This window comes from Quercus lobata, chromosome 12 (genome assembly GCF_001633185.2).
Source record: "Quercus lobata isolate SW786 chromosome 12, ValleyOak3.0 Primary Assembly, whole genome shotgun sequence".
In the NCBI taxonomy this organism is placed as follows: Eukaryota; Viridiplantae; Streptophyta; class Magnoliopsida; order Fagales; family Fagaceae; genus Quercus; species Quercus lobata.
Genome location: NC_044915.1, coordinates 38236084 through 38258358, shown reverse-complemented (window position 1 = coordinate 38258358; position 22275 = coordinate 38236084). Strand labels below are relative to the sequence as shown.

The window sequence follows — 22275 nt, the reverse complement described above, 5'->3', positions numbered from 1 at the left end:
AAATTATTTTTTCAGATAATTATTCTTGAAAATAGCATGTTTTCAAAGAATATTAAATAAATTTTTTTTTCTAAAACCATTTTTTCCCCAGTTTTGGAAAAATAAATCAATTGAAAACATCATGTTTAATAAGTTTTTATTTTTTGAAAATGGTTTTTAAAAGCTATATTTGAAATTACAGCCAAATTGGTTGGAAGATTCTGCTATTGCACGCTTGCAAGTGCACCAGCACACTCAACATAACACCTTAGCACATTTTGTTGTTGATTATATATGTGTGTGTGTGTGTGGGGTTTTTGTTATTGTTGTTGTTTGTTTGTTGTTGAACTGGTCCTAATCTATCCTAAAGTGCTCCCTTGGAGCCAGAATCCTAGACACTCTCAACCCATGACAAAATTTGACTCATATTTGAAATAATTTTTTCTAAGCTATTATGTGATAAATTATAAAACTGTCTATATATATATATATTATTTAAAAAAGTAATATGATTAAAACTATACCTAGATGAATTAGAACTTAGTAAAGTAAAGTAAGATAACCCAAATATGTTTAGAGCCGCCAAAAGGTAGGTGGTGAAGTCTTGAAGCACATTTTGTTGTTGAAAATTTTTATTTTTTTGGCTAAAATTTTGTTGTTGTTGTTGTTTTTTTGGCTGTATGATTGACAAAATTTTTGTTGAAAAATGAAAACTGTTTTAAGTTTATAAGGGGAGACTTGGTCTTCCTCGGCGTCTATGGGGTGAGACTAGGACATTGTCAATTAAGATTATTATTATTTATTGACTTGAAATGGCAACTCTCAATCAAAAGATTTTTCAAAGTATTTCATCGAGTGACCATTTTGCTTTAAGATTTTTCAAACGGGAATTAAGAATTATATATTTTTTACTTTATACAAAAGGAAAAAAAATTCCATATTCTTATTATGGCCTAATTTAAAGAGTAGCATTGTGATATGGAAAGATGTGTGGTGCGGTCCCGTCACTAATTTGGTTACAACTTGCAAAAGAAGCGTGGAAAATAATCAACGAAATATCTTGTCTAGTCTCCTAAGCACGTGTTAAACAAAAATATGGATTTCTTGAATTTTTGGTTGAGTCCTGATAGAATCAACTCAATTTACTCTTATTTTATTTAATGTTAATACTTTATTTTGTTAGAAATTTAAAAGTTGGTTCAAGATTGTGGGCTATGCACTGTGCAGCATTATAAAAGAAGATTCAAAGACATAATTTGGAGGCCCTAAGTTTCAAATAATAAAATTCTCTACGTAGATACGCATGTGTACGCATACACATATATTAAAAAAAAAAAAATCAACTTGGGGTCTCCTTAGATCACCTCTAGCAGTTAATTTAAAATTAAAAATTTCAAAAAATTGGTTATTAAAAATGCTATTTTAGCTAACCACCTCTTTAAATAAACCCATGACAAATTCTTTATTCTTTTTCTAATCTATTTAAATATTTATTATTAATTTTTTTTTATTTCGAAAAAGTTTACAGATGTCCTAAAACATTGGTTTAAAAAATATTTTTAGAAACTTTTTATGGAGAAAAAAAAACATTTTATATTTTTCATAAAAGTGATTACTATTTTTTAAATAATCAATTAATAAATACTTTAAGAATACCCAGTACCGTTATCATTATTATACGGATTAGGATTCGGTGCAATATCCTAGGTATTAGGGTATCATCAGGTGCAATTCACCCATCTTCTCACAATTTTTTTTATTTTTTATTTTTTACTTTTCATCTTTTTAACTTTCACTTTTTACTTCTTTTAACTATTTTCTTTAATTTTTTTGAATCAATGGTTGAAATTGAAAGTTGTTTTTTGCAATTATCAATTTCAATCATTCATAAGAACTGCGTATTGCACCTTATCTCAATCCATTATTACCGCATCAATCAAGTCAAACATCAAATCAACACCTAACACTTCCCGTCTACCACACAACTACTTTGTAGAACCTAGGCCACCACACATAAAGACCACCTATAAGGCTAGAACATTGGTCATAAAATCCAAATCACATATTGCAAAATTAAATATTTACGGAAAAAATAAAATTCCCTTGGTCACACCCCCAAGCAACCACCGATTCCAAAGCAACCATTGCTTGATTGCAATGACGACCGGTTTGGGCGCTAATCACTAATAGGTGGTCAACAATCCAAAGAAATTATGGCTTCATTCACCTCAAAATTAACCCAATTTGACACCAATAATGTTAGGTGTTTCTTGGTTCCAATGTATTACATTAAGACGATCTTTCAATGGTTGGATTACATAGACCATCGTTGTGAAATGTTCACGATGATGTTTGGAAGTGGGAGACTATGTTGTCATGAGGCTTCATAATGGGAATGGAGGTTGCTTTTGGCTATGAGTGTGGGGAATGAAGAGAGATAGTCAGAGAGAGGATTCGAATCCTGAATATTTTCGTTAAAAACACCCGCAGATGTTAACCAATTGAGCTTTAAGCCTACCATGCTTGTGGCCATAGTATAGTGACAGTTTCAGTGCATAGAGTAACTATAAATTACAAGAGTATATAATTGGCATAGCCAATAATGTATCTGTTGGACCTTCAATTTCTGGTTTGTTCTAATAATTTTGGAGAGAAGAATATAGAAGAGTGGTTGGAGATGCTTTTATTGACTCTGGGATTGCCTGAGATTTATTTTGGAGTACTGGAGATAATTGATCAGGTAACATAAATCACTGAACATAACTTCGTGCAAAAAGCCAATGCCTTACATGTGAATCATTGATAATGATATGTAATTTGACTCATTAGCAGATAAAGAGACCGACATTAGGTCTTCACCTAAGGGTTTAGTCAAATTTGTGTCGAATATTAATTAACCACATGTGCTAATCCATGATCCACAATTTGGGTATATGAGAATAGTCAGTCAAAGGTTTTTAGATATTAATTTTTTATTTTCTTTAAATTAACTCTAATTGTTTGTTTGTTTCTACGTTCTCCTCAATAATTGGGAAAAGACATTTCTCTTGCAAAATCTCATTCATTGTGACCAAGAAAATCACTGGTTGTCTTACATTTGAATTATGAAATAAAGACATTCTCCTCTTTTTCCATATGTGTGTTAAAAATACTTAATATTCTTTTAAAAAAAAGTTATGATATAAAGACCTTTTTATATACACCGTTTCGCCAAACTATAAAATAAACCTACTTTCAATTTGTAGTAATAATAATAATAATAATAATAATGAATTAATGATTCTCTTATATTTATTATTTTACCTCCACTATTCACGTTTTAAATGTGAACACTACTTTCTTTGCTTTTTAAAATGTGTATATCAATGATTGCGATTGTGAATATTATGTAAAAGAATGGTTGTAAAATAAGTATAAGAGTATACTTAGTCTAATAATAATAATAATAATATCGTTGATAGTAAGGGATTTGTGAGTTGTGAAGCCAAAAAAGGAAAAAGAAGTAGTAGTGCATTGCAATATTTCTCAAATGGATTATGGATGTTGCTATTTGTACACCTTAGGTTAGTTTATGGGTAGCCTAAGGTTAGTTATATATTTTCTAATATATAAACTCTACATTGAGTTCATTGTATTTATATAATATAAGTGCTTAACATATATAATATATAGCCGTTAAGGGCTTTCTTATTATGGACGTGAGCCGTTAGACAAAATCACGTAAACTTTTGTATGTGCTCTCTTTTTCATATTTCCACTTATTATTCAATCATCGCACAACAACTTTCACAATATTTATAACATATCTTGTTCATTTTAAATCGAAATTATAGGCTGAATATTGATTTTTTTTTTTAATTATAAAAAATTGAGATATCTCAAAATTCGCAGGGTCCCGTTCCTATCTCCGTTTTAAAGAGAGAAGTGCAGTATGGGCTTTGGCTGCACCATGAGTATGAGTTCCCCCTTACCTACAATGCTAGCAAGGTCAACCATTTTCTACTTGCTTGACAGTTGCCACTAAAGCATGCACCGTCCTTCAAAAGAATTCAAACCCTTGTGAAGATTCTCCTGTTACTCCTTCAGGAACATCTTCTTATATCAACTTTATTGCTCTTAAAGTTGATGCTAAGCCTCTAAAACAGACAACAAGAGTCAAAATCAAACCCAATAATCCTCCTGTTTTATCAAGAAAATCAAGAATGCTTACAAAACGGCCATTTTCAAATCTTCTTTTATTGGTACCTTTGTCCTCCGAATTTTATTGCATTAATAATTGAGACAGCTGAGAAAACATGCAAACCTATTATCAAAACATTAAAAATTAAAACAAAGAAAAAAATGCAAACCCATGTTGCATGCACTGCACATACAAAAGGCTTATTGTGAGGAGTTGAAAAATTTGTAAGCCTTACTGTTATGGGTTGGCTGATCCTGATTCATTAGAAGCCTGAAGTCTTCACACATGGATGCAGAATAGAAAGCCTACTAGACCAGTTCATTCTGGTTATATGCTTTTTAAAAACATATCCGACTGTAATTTAAATGATTTAATTAAGAAAGCTTTCAAAATATAGTGATTGCTTCTGTTGCTAAATCATCATCCTCAATATAATGATTGCTTTTGTTGTTGCATTTTACCATATCAGGTTGCTAGCAAGCTCTAATACCAATTGAATTAGACCATAAAGTTTGAATATGTTAGATATCATTCCAGTTAAATGCAAATCTTTAAGCTTGTTAATGGTTCCTTGAATAAACAATCAAGTACATTGAAATTCGTGAGTTTCAGTTAGTTCAACTGGTAAAGTTTCTGATGGTTGAATATAAAATCCTTGACTACACCAAATACCGATTAGTACCTTGATCTTTTCATTTGCAAGCTGGATGCTGATATATTTTTTTTTTTGCCGTACTAACATTGTTTAATACTTACGAGTTCACAAGGGTTAAAAATTCTCATGAGCTTCAAACTATCTACAAAGGCATTCATCAAGTAGACTTAAGATATTCTAGAAATGACAAAACTTAAGTACTGTACCTTAGGTGCTGTTCTTTAGGTTCTCCATTTAATAAGATTCAGCCATGTGGCTATTTAACATAAAAATATACTAGGTTCTCATGAGAAAAAATCTACATAGCAAAATCTTAAAAGGGAAACTTAAGGATCAGTACCTAAATACTGTCCCTAACTCTTGCTCTTTTAGAAAAAGTAGACTTAAGAATGACAAATTAAATGTCATTCTCATAAAGACACTTCAAAGAAGAAAGAGGCTCTCATAGCTTGGTCGGTTTCAAAATGACAATATTGGAAGTGAATTGATTCTTGCATGAAGAAGATACAGCTGGAGATTGAAAAGTGAAATAGTAACTTTTTTTTTTTTAGGAAATAGTAACTGGCGTGCAACTTTAATTTATTTTCATGACCTTTTATGACCATCCATCCTTGTGGTATTAAATTATTAAAGTAGAATTTTCATGGCCACATCCATCAATTGCGATAGTTGTTGACTCGACTATTGCCTTTTGAAAAATCTTTATCTATTTATTTATTCTCGTTACTTTCCAACTTTTTTTTTTTTTTTTTTTGTACAGAAAATGTTTTTCTATTCACTATTCAGGATAGATTTTCATGAGTATTCCAGTTAGCTCAACTGGTAAAGTTTCTGATGGTTGTATAAGAGATCTGGGGTTCAATCTCCGCTTACACCAAAAACTGATTGGTGTCTTAATCTGATGATAAGGAGCTATCATTAGAAACGAACACTATAAATTAAAACTATCTCAAAAAAAAAAAAAAGAAGATAGATTTTCATGAATAGAAATTTTTGTTGATATAATTATTTAAAATTACAAGAAGTATTAATAATTTTTTGTATGAATCAAACAACAACAAAATAATTTTTAATTAAAAAAATCAAGACCACAATCAAAAAATGGAAAAATGAGTCATTTTAAAAAGGAATGTTAATAATCTAAGAGTACCCACTTTGGAGTGCTTCATTAAAGTTTTTTTTTTTTCTATATTTATTTATAAAATCAGCATTCAAATTTTAAGGGATAGAGAAATGGAAACGAACCGATATAGAGAAATGGAAACGAACCAATATAACTTCAAATGTCTAATCAGATAATATATCATGTATTCAGATGTATTCAGTGTATGTATTAGATGTGACTTATGTGACAGGAATGATTGAACTATGATATTTTTTTTTCAAAAAAGAAAGAAAAGGAACTACTTCAACCTCAACAGTCAACAGCATAGTAGGACTGTACGTAGCAATGAACTATTATACTATTAATGGAATTTACTAGTTTTAGGTCTAATTCACGTCAGTGGACGCTATTTTACAGATCAGCAGGACAAAAAAATTAAAACCATTAGATACATGCCTGTCAATCAAATGTTTTGATCTGCTGACGGCTTTGATTGTGAAGTGTGAACCCATGTCCGATGTTTACACAACACAGCTAGCAGTAAAAAGCTGTGGTGGATAATTCATCAAAAAAAAAAAAAAAAAAATTAGTCCGTAGTGGATAAATTAAAGTAGTCCTCTCCAAAGAGAAATTTTAAAAATTTGGGTGTGAATTTTAAAATTCTAATAGTTAGATTGTATTTTTTTATTATATTTTTTATGCATGTAAAATTTTATCAATCGCTATCTCATCAAACAAATGTTAAAATTTCAATTTTTTGTGATATAAAATTGTGTATAAAAAATAAGTTTATTGATCAAATAGTAAATAATATCTAATTTAAAAGAAATTTGATATGAATGTTAAGAATATAAGGAATATGAAATTTAACGGTTAGATTTTTAAAATTCAAAAAAAAAAAAAAAGATATATGAGAAGTTTGAAATTTGGAGAAAAACTTTGTTCATTTGTTTGTGGTTCAAAAAAAGGATTCCTTTTGGGCTTTGGCTATATGATTTTTGTACAGATTTGAACATTCGCATTAGTGTTTGAATAATAATAAAAATATTATATTTTAATCAATTAAATTTAAAATTCATATAAAAATATATTGTTATTATAATAATCGTAAAAATGGACACTGATATTATTCATTTTACGTTGAATTTTATTATTATTTCTTTAATTATTTTGAGAATAAAGGAAGATAGTGCATGGTGATTAGTGTGTGAAAAATAAAAATAAAATCCAGAAAAATTGATAATTTAATAAAATATAGTGTAAAATAAATAATATACCATGTAATGTTTAAAAAAGTAAGTAAGTAAATTATTTTTTTTTAAAAATTCTTATATTAAAATTGACAAAAAAATTTGTACTGATGTTAATACTTAATACTTTAATATTTTATGTCAACACTTTTGGCTATAATCCAATTAATTTCGAATTATTATCAAGTGCCAAGCTGGTTGTTCAATAGTGGCCACATGTTCTAATTAAACCATTGTCACTTGAGGAGGATTACCAGGATCAAAACTTTTTACAATACTCAAGTCTTATCCTCCAATATCATATAGATTCATAGAATCCATTACCAGTACTGATAAATGAACTGACATAATATGAGCTGAACTCTGTACTATGTACTAAGCACATTGAACCAACTATGCGCGACAAATTTTAAACTGTATGCAGTCTTGTCCATAGAGAATATCATGATTAATTGAATGGGGATGGAGGTTAATTCAATTAGCAATAGTGTGTTGATTTGTGGGGAAACCCAATCGAAATTCTCATTCTGTAATAGCTATCTGTCAGTTGTGGATGGAGAGTGCCCTTTAACCCAAGGGCAAGGGGGCACGCTAAATTGGACTCCACAGTGGACAAATTTAGACTAACCACATCCACCCTAATCAATCACAATATACATTCAATTACCTTAATGCCCCAATTTAGTTATAAACTTACGATACTAAGCTCGGCAATTAGCAATAGTGTGATATTATAAGCAGGGGCGGCTTGATGCATTTAGAGGCCTTAGGCGAAAATTGACTCGAGATTTTTCATATATTTAAATATGACTTTTTTTATAAAAAAAAATTAATATTACTTAAATTCTATTATCTTGTTTTAGATGCAAAATTATTAATTAACTATGTAGAATATTTTTTTCTTTAAAAAATCTATAGACATAAAAAAATTAACAAAACATTTCACAATTGTTGATGTAGCAGATTGACAATGGTAAGTAAAAATGTGATATTAGTGGTAGACTTAGATGAAAATTAGTAAAAGTTGACAATTCAACTGTTGTGAAAATTTGTGAAATTCTTTGGGTATTGCTTTTTTTTTTCTTTTTTTTTCCTTTTTTGTGAAAAGTACTATATTTACAATATTTTCACAACAAATCCTAAATATTAAGTTGTTACTAGTTCTAATTTAAACTCACCACTGAATTACTTTTTTTTCCCACCAATAACAGCTAGTAACAACTTGCTACTTAGGACTTGTTGTGAAAAATGTCGTGGACGTGGCATTTTTCTCTCTTTTTTCTTGTTTTTTATTTGATAAAAAAAGTTATTTTATTTATTGGCTAATATTTTTGGGCTTAATGAATAAGTTTATAATATAAAAAATTACTTTATTGGCCAAAATTTGGGGGCCTTTTTCTACTCAGGGGTCTTAGGCGACTGCCTCACGTGCTTTCATACTAGAGCCGGCCCTGATTATAAGTTGGGGGTAAAACTTAGTACTTTAGGCACAAGGAATAGCAAAATTAATTGAATGGGGATGGCAGATTTTTTTTTTTGGGAATAAATATGAGGTTAATTCAATTAGCCATAGTGTGGTATAATAACTTGAGGGTAAAACTTAGTACTTTAGGCACAATACATTAAGTTGTTTGATCAAATTCAAAAACTTGATTGTATTGATCAATAAAAAACAAATAAATTTGTTTTAAGCACAATGAAGTTTAAAATAAGTAAATGTTTGAATTGAATTGGAATCTTAATGTGGTGCAAATCCTGCTAAGTTGGTCAGATTTTTATTTTTATTTTATTTTTTATAATTTTTTTTTCAACAACCATGGTCTAAATGATTTGACATCCTATTATTGGTGATGGTGAGTGCCTGGTTTGGTTGTAGAAAGTGGAAACTAGAAAGTATTTAGTAAACTGTGGACCCGCTGCTGTTGTGAGACACCCATTGCATGCAAGAATTTGAAGTTACTTAGCAGACTAGCACCACTGCCACGCAAATCAAGAATCAAAGATGTTGTTTATTTGTGATGTCGGACTGGCCAATAATTTGTCTTGAAAAATTCATGTGCCACAATAAGAGGTATAATATTGATCACAACTCACCATATGAACGAGTTGTGATTAATGTTGTGCCTATTTGTGTGGTATAAGAATTACTCATTTGTCTCAAATGATTTTAAATAGTTTCAAAAACCAATCAATCAAGCTTTCATAGCTCAGTTGGTTAGAGCACCCGTTTAGTAAGCGGGAGGTCTTGAGTTCGACTCTCAATGAAAGCAAAGGATTATAACTAAAGTTTTGGGATTAGAAAACATGGTTTTCAACTTTTGGGGAAAACGACTTTTCAGAACTTTGCTCCAAATTGTTTTTACACTTTTTATGTATAAGAGCTGCCACTTCTGACTTCACCACAAACAGCTTTATTATCATGCTTTGTATTTGGCACATCCTGAACCCCTACTGCAAATGAAAATCAATTTTAATTATGGCAGTTTTGTTGTCTGTGGTGTTTTTCATCTTGTTTTTCTCTTCTTTGCAGATTTTCTGCTTGTTCTAGTTCTAGGACAATGTATTTGGTCAGGTTTTTCTATTAAAAAAAAAAAAAAAAAACCCCACTTCAAATGAAAATCAATTTTGAGGTGTCATGTTTTTTTCTTTTGCGATGTGCTATTGTTTTAGACTTTTAGTTCTAGTTGCATTCTGTGACCTTGTTGTATTTGCAGATTTTTCTGCTTGCTCCAGGACAATGTATTTGGTCCAGTTTTTCTAATAAAAGTATGAAACCACTTCATTGCAAGCCAACACCGGTATGACGAAATTCTAAAAATAGTAAAATACTAAATACTACTAATGGTGCATAGATGGAGACTGTGGCAGCAACACCAATTAATCTTGCCAGGCTGGTATGATATAATCAACGAAAAGAAAAGCAGTGAAGCAAAAGAAAATAAAATGAGCAAACTCAGTGATAATCTAACCCCATCAAAATGGAAAAGAATTAACAGTAGTAACAAAACAATTCAAAGCTTTAAAAATGACAAATGTTAACTACACAACGAAGTAAAAGTTTTTAAGTGCAATTTCGCTTCCCTATTGCATAATGAGTGAAAGATAAGAACTCTACATTCTTTCATAGGTCTAAAGGGTTGGGAAAAGATTATTAAGTCTGCATGGTAATCCATAGAATTCATCATTTCTAAGATCTGAACTATATAAGCTGAACCTCTCCCACCATTGCAAGCTGGTGTCTTTTCTTGTGGCATCAGTTTCAGGAGAGAGTGAGCAATCCAAAATCAAAGCAACCAGTGCAGCCACCGTTGTGTGGGACATGAAGATGACAGTCACCATATCGTCAAACTGCAAGTTATAAGTCAAAATTAAGTAAAATGCCAATAGTGGGAGCATTAACATATATATTGACTAAGTAATTTGATATGTAAGACCAATTCAGTTCAAGACTCGCACCCATCCAGAGCTGGTGTGAACATGAACAGAGCGGAAATCTATATGATAATATTCTCTGAAGTACTGTGGTACTGAAATGCCCATGAAGAAAGAAAAGCCCAATATGAATTTTGTTCTGAAACTGTTCAAGTTACAGAATTGGAGAAAGCCAAGACCTGCAGAAGCTGCACACAACATTATAAACCAAGTTACCATTCATTTTTCATTGACAGGAAAAAACAAATCTCTAAAAACTGAGTATGATGCCCTTATCATAGGGAGGTTTAGGTGAAATAGAATACTTACAAACATAGCCAAAGAACACACAGTACAAAGCTGCTACGATTGGTAGAGGTATAGAAGCGAAAAGCGCTCCAAATTTTCCTGGTCAAGAACATGATTACCCACATTTAAATTGATTACATCTTAAATATGATGCAATAGGCATGATTTAAATATTCTATATACTACTTTTGGATGCATTTCAGTTCTGAAAATTACAAAGAAAGCAGTTGATGGTGAATGTGAATGATAGGAGTTGTCCTCTCTTCTAGTTTCACATTCTAAGAATAGGATGGAATGTTATATTCAGCTGGGCATGGTTTAGAAACTGATTAAGTTTAATACCTACCACTGACAGGTCCTCAACAGTGAATTTTGTTTTCGAACAACTATCTTTCTGAAAGAGCTCATATTTAATATAAACCACCAGTTACTGTAAGTGCCAACAAGCTATAAGCATTGACATGATAAGAGTTACTTGAGCTAGCATACCAAACACAGAGAAGAAAATCATAAACCCTGCTGATATTTGGATGACTCTTCGACTTCCAACTCTTGTCAATGCCAATAGACCAGCATTTTCCCTATACATGAAGCAAATCACATAAGGAAAGGTAATAAGGAAAAAATGTTCAAAGGTTTGGGTTGTCTTCCTTTATATGTAAATCATGTTGCACCATATGTGTGTGAATCTTGTTATAACACTAAAATATGTTTTTGTGTTTTATGATCTGATAAAGAATCAAACCTCCTTTAATGTTTATGCCATTCTATATGTCCTTGAAAGTGGGCTCAACCTATGAGAACTGTTCATAATATTTCAATGAAGGCAGTGTATAACCTTCCTCTTCTGTTCTATTCATACCTATTTATTATTACTACCATAAAATGTCTCTTCTATAACAACAATAATTTATTTTTTATTTTGGTGACATAAATTCATATAAGACAGTTGGAAAATGTCAAATGAAGTAGTTGGAAGTTGTACTGTAAACCTAAAATTTTTATATTATTGCTAACAATAATAGTTGGTTTTTTGTTGAAAGTTTACCCCTCCCCCCCCACTTTGATGTTGTGAACAAATAAAAAAATAAAGGATTTTAATATTTTTTAAAACTTATTTTGATTGAATATTAGATTGAACCATTTCTGTTTTTCAACTGCATCAGATCAGATCACCATTAACAGATGATATCCAAAATAAACCTACTAGTCCATAAACTAGAGTTAGAGGTGGAGCCAGAAGACCTTTATCTGATTTGCTCTATAATAGTTTTTTTTTTTTGATAGGATGCTCTATAATAGTTTATATTGAATAAGAGGTTTGAACTTCTTACACTGAAGCACAAGCGCCAGTTACACATCCAAACATGCCATTGAGCAAAACTCCTACTCCCTGAGAATCAAACAAATGGCACAAGTGAAGGAGCAGCAAAAATTTAGTCTACAATGAATAGAGAGAGAATCATGATATGTAAATGAGACATCACATAGACACATCTTACCAGCCAGCCAACTCCACGGCTAATAACAGAAGGTGGCACTGGTGTGGCACTGCCATATCTAGCTGTTGCAAAAAATGTACCAGTAGACTGCAAATAAAAGGGGAAAATTAAGAGAAATATTTTGCATTTGTCTTTCTTTATTTCTGATTTTAGAATGATGAAAACATGTTTTTCATATTCATAAAGTAAAAACAAAAACTGAGAATTTACATGCATAATTTACTGCATACTAGTTTCTGCTTTTGGAAGTAAATTAGAGAAATTGATGGCAGGGTAGCTAGCTAATAAACAAAAAACACATGAAATAGCTGTTAAAAATAAAAAGTAAACCTCAAAAGTTGAAACAAAAGAAGCAGCCATCATGGCAAAAGCTTCCCCAGCATGAAATGTGGGGCTTCCCCATTGAAACGGGTAAGGAATATATACCCTGCATGTAATAAAACAATGGCATAATGTCATATAATGTAATCACACTATTCAGTAAGAAGGTGAGAAACATTGTCTAAGTTGTCTGAATGATTATGGTCTTTCCATATAATTGGGTGAATTCATAAATTGAAAGAGTAAAGTCAACAAAGGACAATGGTCTATCAAAATGAAAGAATATAACACCATTTCTATGTTGAATTATATAAGTAATAAATGTGGCATTTATTTGCACTGATTCATACTTTTGTAACATCTTGGAAGCGTTAAAATGTAAAGAATAGAAATAACACCCTCCATAATACAAAGGATGATCATGATGTGGTAAAAGGAAATATCCTGGATATCCTGCTGTCGATGCTACTATCCATTCTTTGCTTGTAATTCAGACAACCATCCTTCTCTATATGCTATTAAGCGGTTAAAAAGAATGGGGAGTTAAAATGTTTTTTTTTTTTTTTTTTTTAATCTTCTTTCTCATTATTTTATATTTCAAAAGTATTAGTGTAGAATCTCTTCCAGCTTTATGTGGTTTCAAGAGGGGGTGACGAAAACAGTTACATAATACTTATATGAGCTTGTTTGAAAAATCTCACCAAGGAGCTGCAGTAAAGAGTCCAGCACGATCTGTGCGGCAACTAATCTGAGTTTTTGCAGGTCTGTTGTTATACACACCACTTGAGGTGAGAAGTTGTGCATATATCCATACAATTGAAACTGAGAAGAGCACTGCAAATCGATCCCATATTGGCCTCTTTGGTATCAAAATTTGAGGAAGATACTGCAAAAGCATAAACCGACACCAGAAGTGAAAAATAAAGAAGAAAGAGAATTATCATCAATCATCAAACTTCATATGATACACACATACACACACATATATAAAGCACATTTACCTCACTCCCCACTCCATCTTATGAGGGGAAGGAAGAAATTTGAGCTAGAGCTCATTGGCAGTTTGAAAAATGATCATATTAAGCAACACATTATGCAGGTGGAGAGTTAGGCCTTTAATATCTATCTACTACTGTCCTACAAACAAAGAACGCCCAATTGAATGACAAATTTCCTTGATGCATCCTTTAATTTAAAAATAACAGTCAATTTCCACTCAACTCTACTCTATTTAACAAGTATTGTTATTGAAAACAAAGTCATAGACTATTCATCTCTCTCTCTCTCTCTCTCTCTAGAAAAAAGAGTCTTCCGGTGGTTTGTCCTAGAGAGAATTTTATCCCTAACCAATTCTCAAATAAATAATATGATATGGTGTGATCCTAAATGGGCGTCACCCAGGATAAATATAAGTAAGGTGGGGTGAAGAGAGTGACTGGATTGGAAGAGAACCTGGCTACTTGCCTGAGAGATGAAAACCATTACAATCAACCCGGGAAGCCCAATTTCAACACATTTTGCCAGCTGCAACATAAAAAGAAAGAAAAATATGGAAAATCTTGCAAGTCAAACGAAAAAAAGAATGCTTTGATAAAAAATTAGCAATATTAATTAGGGTAAAGACAAAAGATTTAGAACTCTTTACCATGGGGAAACCAAGATGATAAAGCCCAAAACCCGTCAAAGTTACATATGGAACGACAGAAAGGGGGCTCAGAAACCTAATTCAGCAAGCAATTAAAGAAATTAACAATCATGAGATAGCTAACACATTATTTTCTTGTAAACTAAAAAATAAGCCTAGGAATTTATGAAACTGGAAATTATGGATAACGTACCTAACAGCATTTCTCCAAAAGCCTAAGAAACCCATTGCAGTCTGGAAACATGCAGTGATAATTAAAGCACCTTGTATCCCTCTCATAGTCTCCATGAACCTCTGAAAATTCACCCACGAGGCAAAGGGATTAGTATAGCACAATGTCAAGCCACTCAATTAAAATACAAAATTACAAAAAAAAAAAAAGAAAAAATGAAAAAAAAAAAGCCAAAGCCAAAGAAATGTATAAAGATCAACCTCATGAGGATCTGTATATGCATTATATCTACGGGCTAACACAATTGAAGTTGTGGGTATAATATATGAATATGAACCCACAACCACAGAGGGAAGTCTGGTCCCAAATAAAGACTGCAATAGTGTGCTCAATCCTGAAACAAAAAGTAAGGTCTGTATCACTCTAGCCTTCTCAGCCTGCAATGACAAAAAAAAAACCTCAAGTAAATCAAATAAGTAGGCAAATTAATCAAGAAAGAAGAGAAACAACATTCAAGAAAATGTAGTCTAATCCTTACATCATTGCCTCCCATTTGAGGAACAATGATACTTGGGATCAAAACGATAATGCCAAGCGCCAGTACATAATGCTGGAATCCCAACACAACAGCTTCAGCTGCATCATGACAAAAATGTAAGTCCTCATCCAAATTTGGACTTAAATTACAATGAAATATATATATATATATATATATATATTTAAAAAGACATATAAATATTGAATTAAGAATTTACATTAATTTTTTATATTGGTAAATCTAATTGGTAAATGGATTAGTACAATGATCCAATAAACTAAAATAAAGATTAAAGGTGAAACATAACATCAAGAAGCAAAATCAATGTAAAGACATTACGCCAAAAAAATCTTGTAGCTCAATATCATGTTCTCCTTTACACATGGAAAACAAAGATTCAAATTCCCCCTCTCATTCTCGCAACTATCGAATTACCAAAAAGTATAAAACATGGCTATATATTTATGGAGAGAGAGAGAGAGAGAGAGAGTACGGACGCCATGGAGGAGGACTGTTAATGCAATACTGAATGCCAGGTAGCTGCTCCTTTACCGGTTGTGGTTGAACCTCCTCAGGCTTTTTGTTGTTGCCACCACCTCCATTACCAGTATTGTCAGCATTGTTGCCACCACCACTATTACCAGTATTGTTGCCGCCACCTTGTGCCATGTCTTTTTGAGAAACTGTTACAAGGGAGGGAAGGTCAAGAAAATAAAAAAAGGTTTATTATAGAAGGAGAGCTAAAAGTCTAAACAAGTGACTAGTGTTCTTGAAAAAAATTCGACCGTTACATGTATTTATAAGGAGATATCATTATAAAAGACTAAATCAATTTAATAATTATCAGAAAGAATGATAATCGTACTTAATGCTGCAGTAATGCGCTGCAGTAATGCATTAGCCTTCAATCAAAAGTAATATGATTGATGGAATAAGTAAGTTAGAAAGACTAAGATATTTGAAATAGTACAGTTTTGAAAGAAGAAAAATAAACAAATTAAGATGTTAATTATTTACTCTTTTTGTTCGCAGAGCCATGAGCAACGCCTCCCCACTTCTACAGTGTACAGTACAGATCATTTGCTCTCGCTAATTGGCGACTTCTTCAGCAATGGAGTAACAAAAAATAAATGGGAAATCAAATATGCCATTTTACCAAATAGAGATATATAATATCACCGTTAATTTTTTTTTTTTTTTTGAGATAAAAGATAGACCGTTAATTCATTTCTGATTAGTACTATCTATAGTTAGTATCTTTATTTATTTATTTATTTTTTTTGAGAACATATTTAGTATCTAATTAAATACCAACATCTAGTTTTCTACTAGTTGTTAGAACGGTTACAAAAATGAAATCTTTGGACTTATTTCCTTAATGAATGGTACATGATTTGTCTTTCATTGCTGGGTGTAAATTGTCATTATTTACAAAATTTCCATAATAATTTATTTTTAACTGGGAATGATTCACCACGTAATATGATGATTAATGGAATTGAAGGAATTAGACTCATAATGGGAAGGAAAGTGGGGAGCATGAACGAATTTAAAAAAAAAAATATACATATATATATATATATATATATAACTTAGTTAATTATTAAAAAAATAAAAATAAAACTTATTTTCTTTTAGTTGGAGTAAAAATGAGTAATAAACGAGTAAGAAAGAAGTAATATATCGGCTAAATTTTTTTGAATGATGCAGATCAATTCAGTTAAGCCCCCATTCTTATACTGATCAAGGACTCATGGTGATATCAAGTGATAGTTAGATTCATATATTCTATTCCCATCTTGACCCCAATAGAAGCTGATGATCAATTACAAAATCAGAAAAAAGATTCATTCAACTGGCACAAATTTATATTTGAGTATCAAAATTAATCACTTAGAAGAAAAAAATAAAAAAAACCAGCGTCTTTTTAGCCATCATTGTCCAACAGAAATCTCTCACCGTGAAACTTGAGGACAAAGATAATAGTAAATGAATAATCAGGTCCATTGCAACAGAATAGCAACGGGCAATTATGAGTCATAATTGCCTCTTAAGGATAAAAATCTCTTAGTTTCTGCGTTTTTTTTATTTTTATTTTTTAATTTTCTTAAACTGAGGGTGTTTTTTACCTAAATTATTTCTTTAAAAAAATTGACCGTGAAGGAAAAAAAATTTCTTAAATTTTAAGAATTCTCATTTTGAATTTAAAATGAAATTTATTATTTGATATTTATGATTCTATTTATAAGAGAAGTTAGTATTTTTGAACTACATAAAGTCTAGTTTAAAGAGGAGAATCTTTTATATATATATATATATATATATATAGTAAAGAAGTATGGGTCCGGTTAATGTAAGGGCACACATTAAGCTTTCTATTTTTTGAAACATTTTCTCTGGAATTTAAAAAACTGTCATTACTTTTTCAATTTTCAAAATTTTTTTTTCCAAAAATGGAAATTAATTCAAGCTTAAGACATTAATTCAAGAAGTATAGATAACATTAGTTCAAAATACCACTAGTATTTTGGGAAAGGCGTTGGACACAAGCTTAGAGAATTCTTCAATGGCCCTTCTAGAGATGATTTTGCAGCTAAAAGCAAGAAACAAAGTACTGCAAAAGCTACTGCATACCAAAACCTGACGGTATTTACCCCATTAACTACTTGATAGCAGAGAGCCAGAGAGTAATGTAAGGCAATATCTATACATAAGAATTGCTATATCAAAATTGTAAAGCAGTGACTTCCAGTTCTTTTTCTCTTTTCTTTTTGGGAAGGGGGGTGGGGGTTATCTTATGCATCGCTTATATGCATCCTATCTCTCACATAATATAAATCCCACAAGTGTGTCAGCCTGCAGCATGTTAGAGGCGAGATGCATATAGCCGCTGCATGAGATACTTCATGGGGATGCACGAAAGGTGCTAATTATTCTGATTCTTCTATGGTGATGCACAGATTTATGGTCAAATCCATTAAAGAGAGTGACCAAACCAAGTAAATGAAATTTATTGTATCACTTGCCTATTTAGGAGGGCGGTTTAGAACCACTTTCTTGAAGTAAATCTAAAACCCTAAATTTTTTTCTAGGTACAGCTCTTTCAAACAATCCATTTTCAAAATACTGAAAAACAAACTGTACCAAATAGGCATGGATCAATATGATATCAATCACTTTAAACAGTATTAATTACTTCTTCCCTTTCTCCTTCTCCAGCAGCCACTTCTAGCAAACCTGCATTCAAGATATACTTTCTCAGGAAAAATAAAAATGTTAACTTAAAAGGTTTTCATTGATAATTAATCCGAATAACCTGAATTAGTCACGAGAGATTCTAAAGTTTCCTTTTTGCATTTTAAAAGCAACCAATTGAAGCATAATGTAACGTAAAAAAAAAAAATTGAAGCATAATAAGTAAACAATCAAATAAAACATCAATAATGATTAAAGATATTGAGTCTAGGCAACACTAATTAAAATTGCCAAAGTAATGTTTTTTCACAAGCAGTAATGATTAAAGATGTGTGTGTGTGTGTGAGGGAAAGTTAAAAACTCAAATGCTTCAGAGTATCTTCTAGAATACTTATTCGGCTATGGCAGGAATTGGTCATGGCAGTAATCTTTACGCAAGTAAACTTTTGCGCAGTATTAAAAACTCAGGGATTCCAGACTAACAGAAATGCTATTTCATTTTAAGATCATAAGAGTTCTGCGTGCATAAAATTTCTAACTGCAGATACATAATATGGCACAGTCATAAAAGGGTTCCTAAGTTTTAGTAGAAGGTAAAATTAGTCATTCTAGAGACCATTAATATTAACTGGTTAAGAAAGGGTTGGAATCCATATTAAGTTCATGCCCACATAAAAAGACCGGCCTTGATCAGTGAGCAAACCAGAAAGAACACACCCTTGGATTATCTATCTATTATGGAAAACATATAAAAAGAGAATAAATAACCTCCTTAAGAACTATGATGTCTTATAAGTTCTAATTATTTTTCCAAGATTTCATTGCCAGGCATAAAATTTTATTATCATCCAAAAATGACAAGTCAACATCACCTTTAACAAACAAACTCTTATTAAAAACTATATGTACTATAATCATCTGTCAAGTCTTTCAGTATGGTTGCCATTAATAAGCCAATTTTGTATACTGCATTTGCATTTCTAAATTCTAAGCTCAACTTACGGAATTTAACAGCTAACATGTTTCATCTTTCAGAGCACTGTCTCAAATTTTCCTCAGAAACGAAGTCCTACCTACACAACTAGTTGCTGACTTATGACCCAAATCCCTTTCTCCGTTTCAGTTTAACACCTCCTAAAGCTTCATGTAAACTTTCCCCTACACATTGTACAAATATCATTGCTGAAACAATCGTTTATCAGAAACTGACATTAGCAAATTGCAACCCACAATGCCACATTTAAAATCGGTATCACCAACTGACATCCGATTTCCATCTCATCTAACAAAAATGATATAATCAAAAGATAAAATGGAACACCACACGAAGAAAAACTACATATTCTAAAGATATACCTCAATGAACCTCAAGTTTCCATATAAAGTTTCTCAACTCCCAGTGGGCAAGCATCATTTTGTTGTGTAATTCCCCTTGTTGAAAATCATACACAGAATACCAAATACTATGATTTGCATTTTGCAAAGATTAATATCCTCCAACTCAAGTAATGCATCACATTCACAAACACATTATGTCTAAAACAATTACAATTACTTATTAATGAATGTGCTGCTTATCATTTGAGTCATGTTCAACATAACATGCTTTTTAAACTATTCTATTAAAGTAATGCATGCTTGGCCACTTGATAATATATAATAAGCTACCTTATTGAATTTACAGTAAGTATAGTTTATAACAAATTTCAGAATAAGGTGCTCTTAATATGCTCTCACAACAAATAAGGAAAGCATTATAATTCTTCAACAAACCCCCCCCCCCCCCAACCCCCCTTTCTCTCTCTAATCAGACAATGCTTATCTAATTCTCTAAACGTTATTGTGATTTATTAGCTAATTCTTTAAGACAACACCTTCAATTATGTGTAACATTTAAAGTTAAAGAACCAGAAGGATAGTATTTTTCTTTAAGCAGAATTATCATTTATTATCAACCAAAATAACCCGATCATTTCTTCCATCCCTCGAGTTCTCGATTTATTATTTTGTGTAATGGTTGCATACAACATTCTTTTCACATGGGAGTGGGAACCACCTCCGATTGAAAACGGTTACACACAATACCACCTCCGAGTTCTCAGACTGCTAGATCAAAATTCACAAAACTCTATCAACACGCTAAACCTATGGTTTAAAGCTTCACCTATTCATTGCAATCTCCATAACCACATATTAAAATAGTTTCAATCATTTCAGTTCATCATAAACACATATAAACGAAACACACAAAATTCTTAGAAAGCAAGCAAACAACATTGCATATGCTAAGCAAATTCTAATCATTCATACTCAATGGCAACAAACACAGGCATTATTGATTTCAAAATTTCCATTTACACACACATAATGATAGCAAAGGGAACAAGGTTATCTCACCAAAATAAGCACCATTGCACCAAAAACCGCAGAGCAATTGAAACTAATTCGATTTCTTCGGCTCGGTGATCGATCTCTGATTGTGAACACCGCCAATCTCTCCCTTCTTAACCCAAGCCATTCCAGCACCACTAGGCTTCTGTACCTCTTTGCGACCGCCAAACTTGGAAGAGCCTTTGTAATCAATGTAACTTCCTCCAAAGCCCCGATTGTCTCTGTGACCGTGATAAATACCGGTGTTCGGCCTCGTCACTCTAACATTCCCTTTTCCGATTGTGAAATCCCCAAATTTCCGTTCAATCTCCGCCGTCGGCCTGAATTCACTCTTTGTTCCCTCCGATTCGCCGTTCGTTCTCGCCGGAGAGTTCTCCTTCTCGCCAATCACTTTCGGCGCGTGTGACGCACCTCCCGTCACCTCCACCTCCTCCTTCTCCTTCTCTTTCTCTTCCTCTGACCTAGGTTTCATTTTCTTCTTCTTCTTCTTCGGTTTCTTCTTGTTCTTCTTCTCGTTGTTGTTCTCCTTGGCTTCCTCGCCAGTTTGCTCCTTCTGAGCACTCGCATTCCCGATACCAACCTCCACGGCCACGAGCGCCGCCGGCTCCTCCGGCTTCTTCGCAGGGCTCACCTCCACCACCGCTCGGCGATTTTCCCGCCAAATTTGCAGTCTCCGGTCGGGCTTGCGATCATTCGCGTTGAATTTGAGACGACCCTGGCTCTGAACCAGTTTTCGCTTCCGCTCTTCTTCCTCTTTTTCCCGAAGCTTCTGCAGCTGAAGCTTCCTTTGTCGTTCCTTTTCTTCTTGTGCTGCTGCTTCCTCTAGCTCCTTCTCCTTCTTCAGCTTGCTTTGTTTCTCTTGAAGCCATCGTTCCTCGAGTTGAACAATCGTGACGAAGTTGGAAGGCACAGAAGGACCGTTCTTGTTGTTGTTGTTGCTGTTGTTGTTGTTGTGATTGTTGTTGCTGTTCTTGACTTCGTCCACCTCCATTGGAAGCACCACCACAAAAAGGAAAGAAAGCAAGGAAACAGTAACAAACTGTTTTTTGCTTTAGGAAAGAGAAACAAAAACTGTTTTACCAGTGGAGCCTCCTAAAATAGACTCTGAACTCTGAAGACTATTTAATTATAGTAAATATGAAATTTGCAAGTCTGTTAATTAAAGGACAAAAATAAAAAATAAAAAATGATTCAAGTACAAGTGTACAACCATGGCCCATGGATACTATAGTTTAGATTCCCAATTTGAAATTTGACCTGTTCAATAAAAACTTGGGTAATTACAGCTTATAATTTGTCTCCAATTTAATTTACGTATTTGTGGTTTTATTTTTGATACTTTATTCACTGATGGTTCATTCTGTTTATACTCTGTAACCCATCTCTAATTATTTCGTTACTCTAACACGTTTCATCAAAAAATCAAATCAGACAGTCATCTCCCACACACTCTCTCATACTTGCTCACCCCTTCTAAACTCTTGATTCTACATTGCTACCCTGATTTTAGACTGAGAAATCGATTGGGTTTTGTTTGTGCAAAGACATCGAGGAAGAAGACCCACCTGATTTCTCCTTTGGTACTTTTCTTATTTCACAGCTCTCTCTTTTTGACCCTCTAT

General features: G+C 32.4%; 2 protein-coding genes and 1 non-coding gene across 4 annotated transcripts; 1 reads left to right on the top strand and 2 right to left on the bottom strand.

Annotated features, from left to right (window-relative positions):
* Positions 1-9365: 9365 nt before the first annotated feature.
* Positions 9366-9439, top strand: TRNAT-AGU. Its single transcript has one exon. It is a non-coding gene; the product is annotated as a tRNA-Thr (tRNA).
* Positions 9440-10218: 779 nt separating this feature from the next.
* Positions 10219-15736, bottom strand: LOC115971559 (putative nucleobase-ascorbate transporter 10). The gene is made up of 14 exons (XM_031091551.1): positions 15565-15736; positions 15068-15165; positions 14790-14966; positions 14551-14651; positions 14358-14433; positions 14177-14236; positions 13414-13598; positions 12722-12818; positions 12392-12478; positions 12224-12282; positions 11379-11470; positions 10911-10988; positions 10626-10789; positions 10219-10517 (listed from the first exon to the last, which is right to left on the bottom strand). Exons 1-14 carry the CDS (start codon positions 15734-15736, stop codon positions 10299-10301), a joined length of 1665 nt encoding a protein of 554 aa, XP_030947411.1. The 3' UTR covers positions 10219-10298.
* Positions 15737-17980: 2244 nt separating this feature from the next.
* Positions 17981-21785, bottom strand: LOC115971560 (histone-lysine N-methyltransferase, H3 lysine-79 specific-like). Of its 2 annotated transcripts, XR_004087333.1 has the most exons (3): positions 20660-21785; positions 19336-19420; positions 17981-18304 (listed from the first exon to the last, which is right to left on the bottom strand). XR_004087333.1 is itself a non-coding variant. In XM_031091552.1 (2 exons), exon 1 carries the CDS (start codon positions 21642-21644, stop codon positions 20703-20705), a length of 942 nt encoding a protein of 313 aa, XP_030947412.1. In that variant the 5' UTR covers positions 21645-21785; the 3' UTR covers positions 17981-18304; positions 20660-20702. The 2 variants fall into 2 exon arrangements, 1 of the variants encoding a protein (XP_030947412.1); XM_031091552.1 differs by lacking the exon at positions 19336-19420.
* Positions 21786-22275: the final 490 nt, after the last annotated feature.

Excerpts from the sequence above, each read along its gene's own strand:
- LOC115971560 (XM_031091552.1), bottom strand. The coding sequence starts at position 21,644 with ATGGAGGTGGACGAAGTCAAGAACAGCAACAACAATCACAACAACAAC.
- LOC115971559 (XM_031091551.1), bottom strand. The coding sequence starts at position 15,736 with ATGGCACAAGGTGGCGGCAACAATACTGGTAATAGTGGTGGTGGCAAC. Across the intron at positions 11,471-12,223 it reads ACTGGCGCTTGTGCTTCAGT|GGAAAATGCTGGTCTATTGG; the intron begins GTAAGAAGTTCA and ends CTTCATGTATAG. Across the intron at positions 10,989-11,378 it reads GATTTTCTTCTCTGTGTTTG|GAAAATTTGGAGCGCTTTTC; the intron begins GTATGCTAGCTC and ends GTTCTTGACCAG.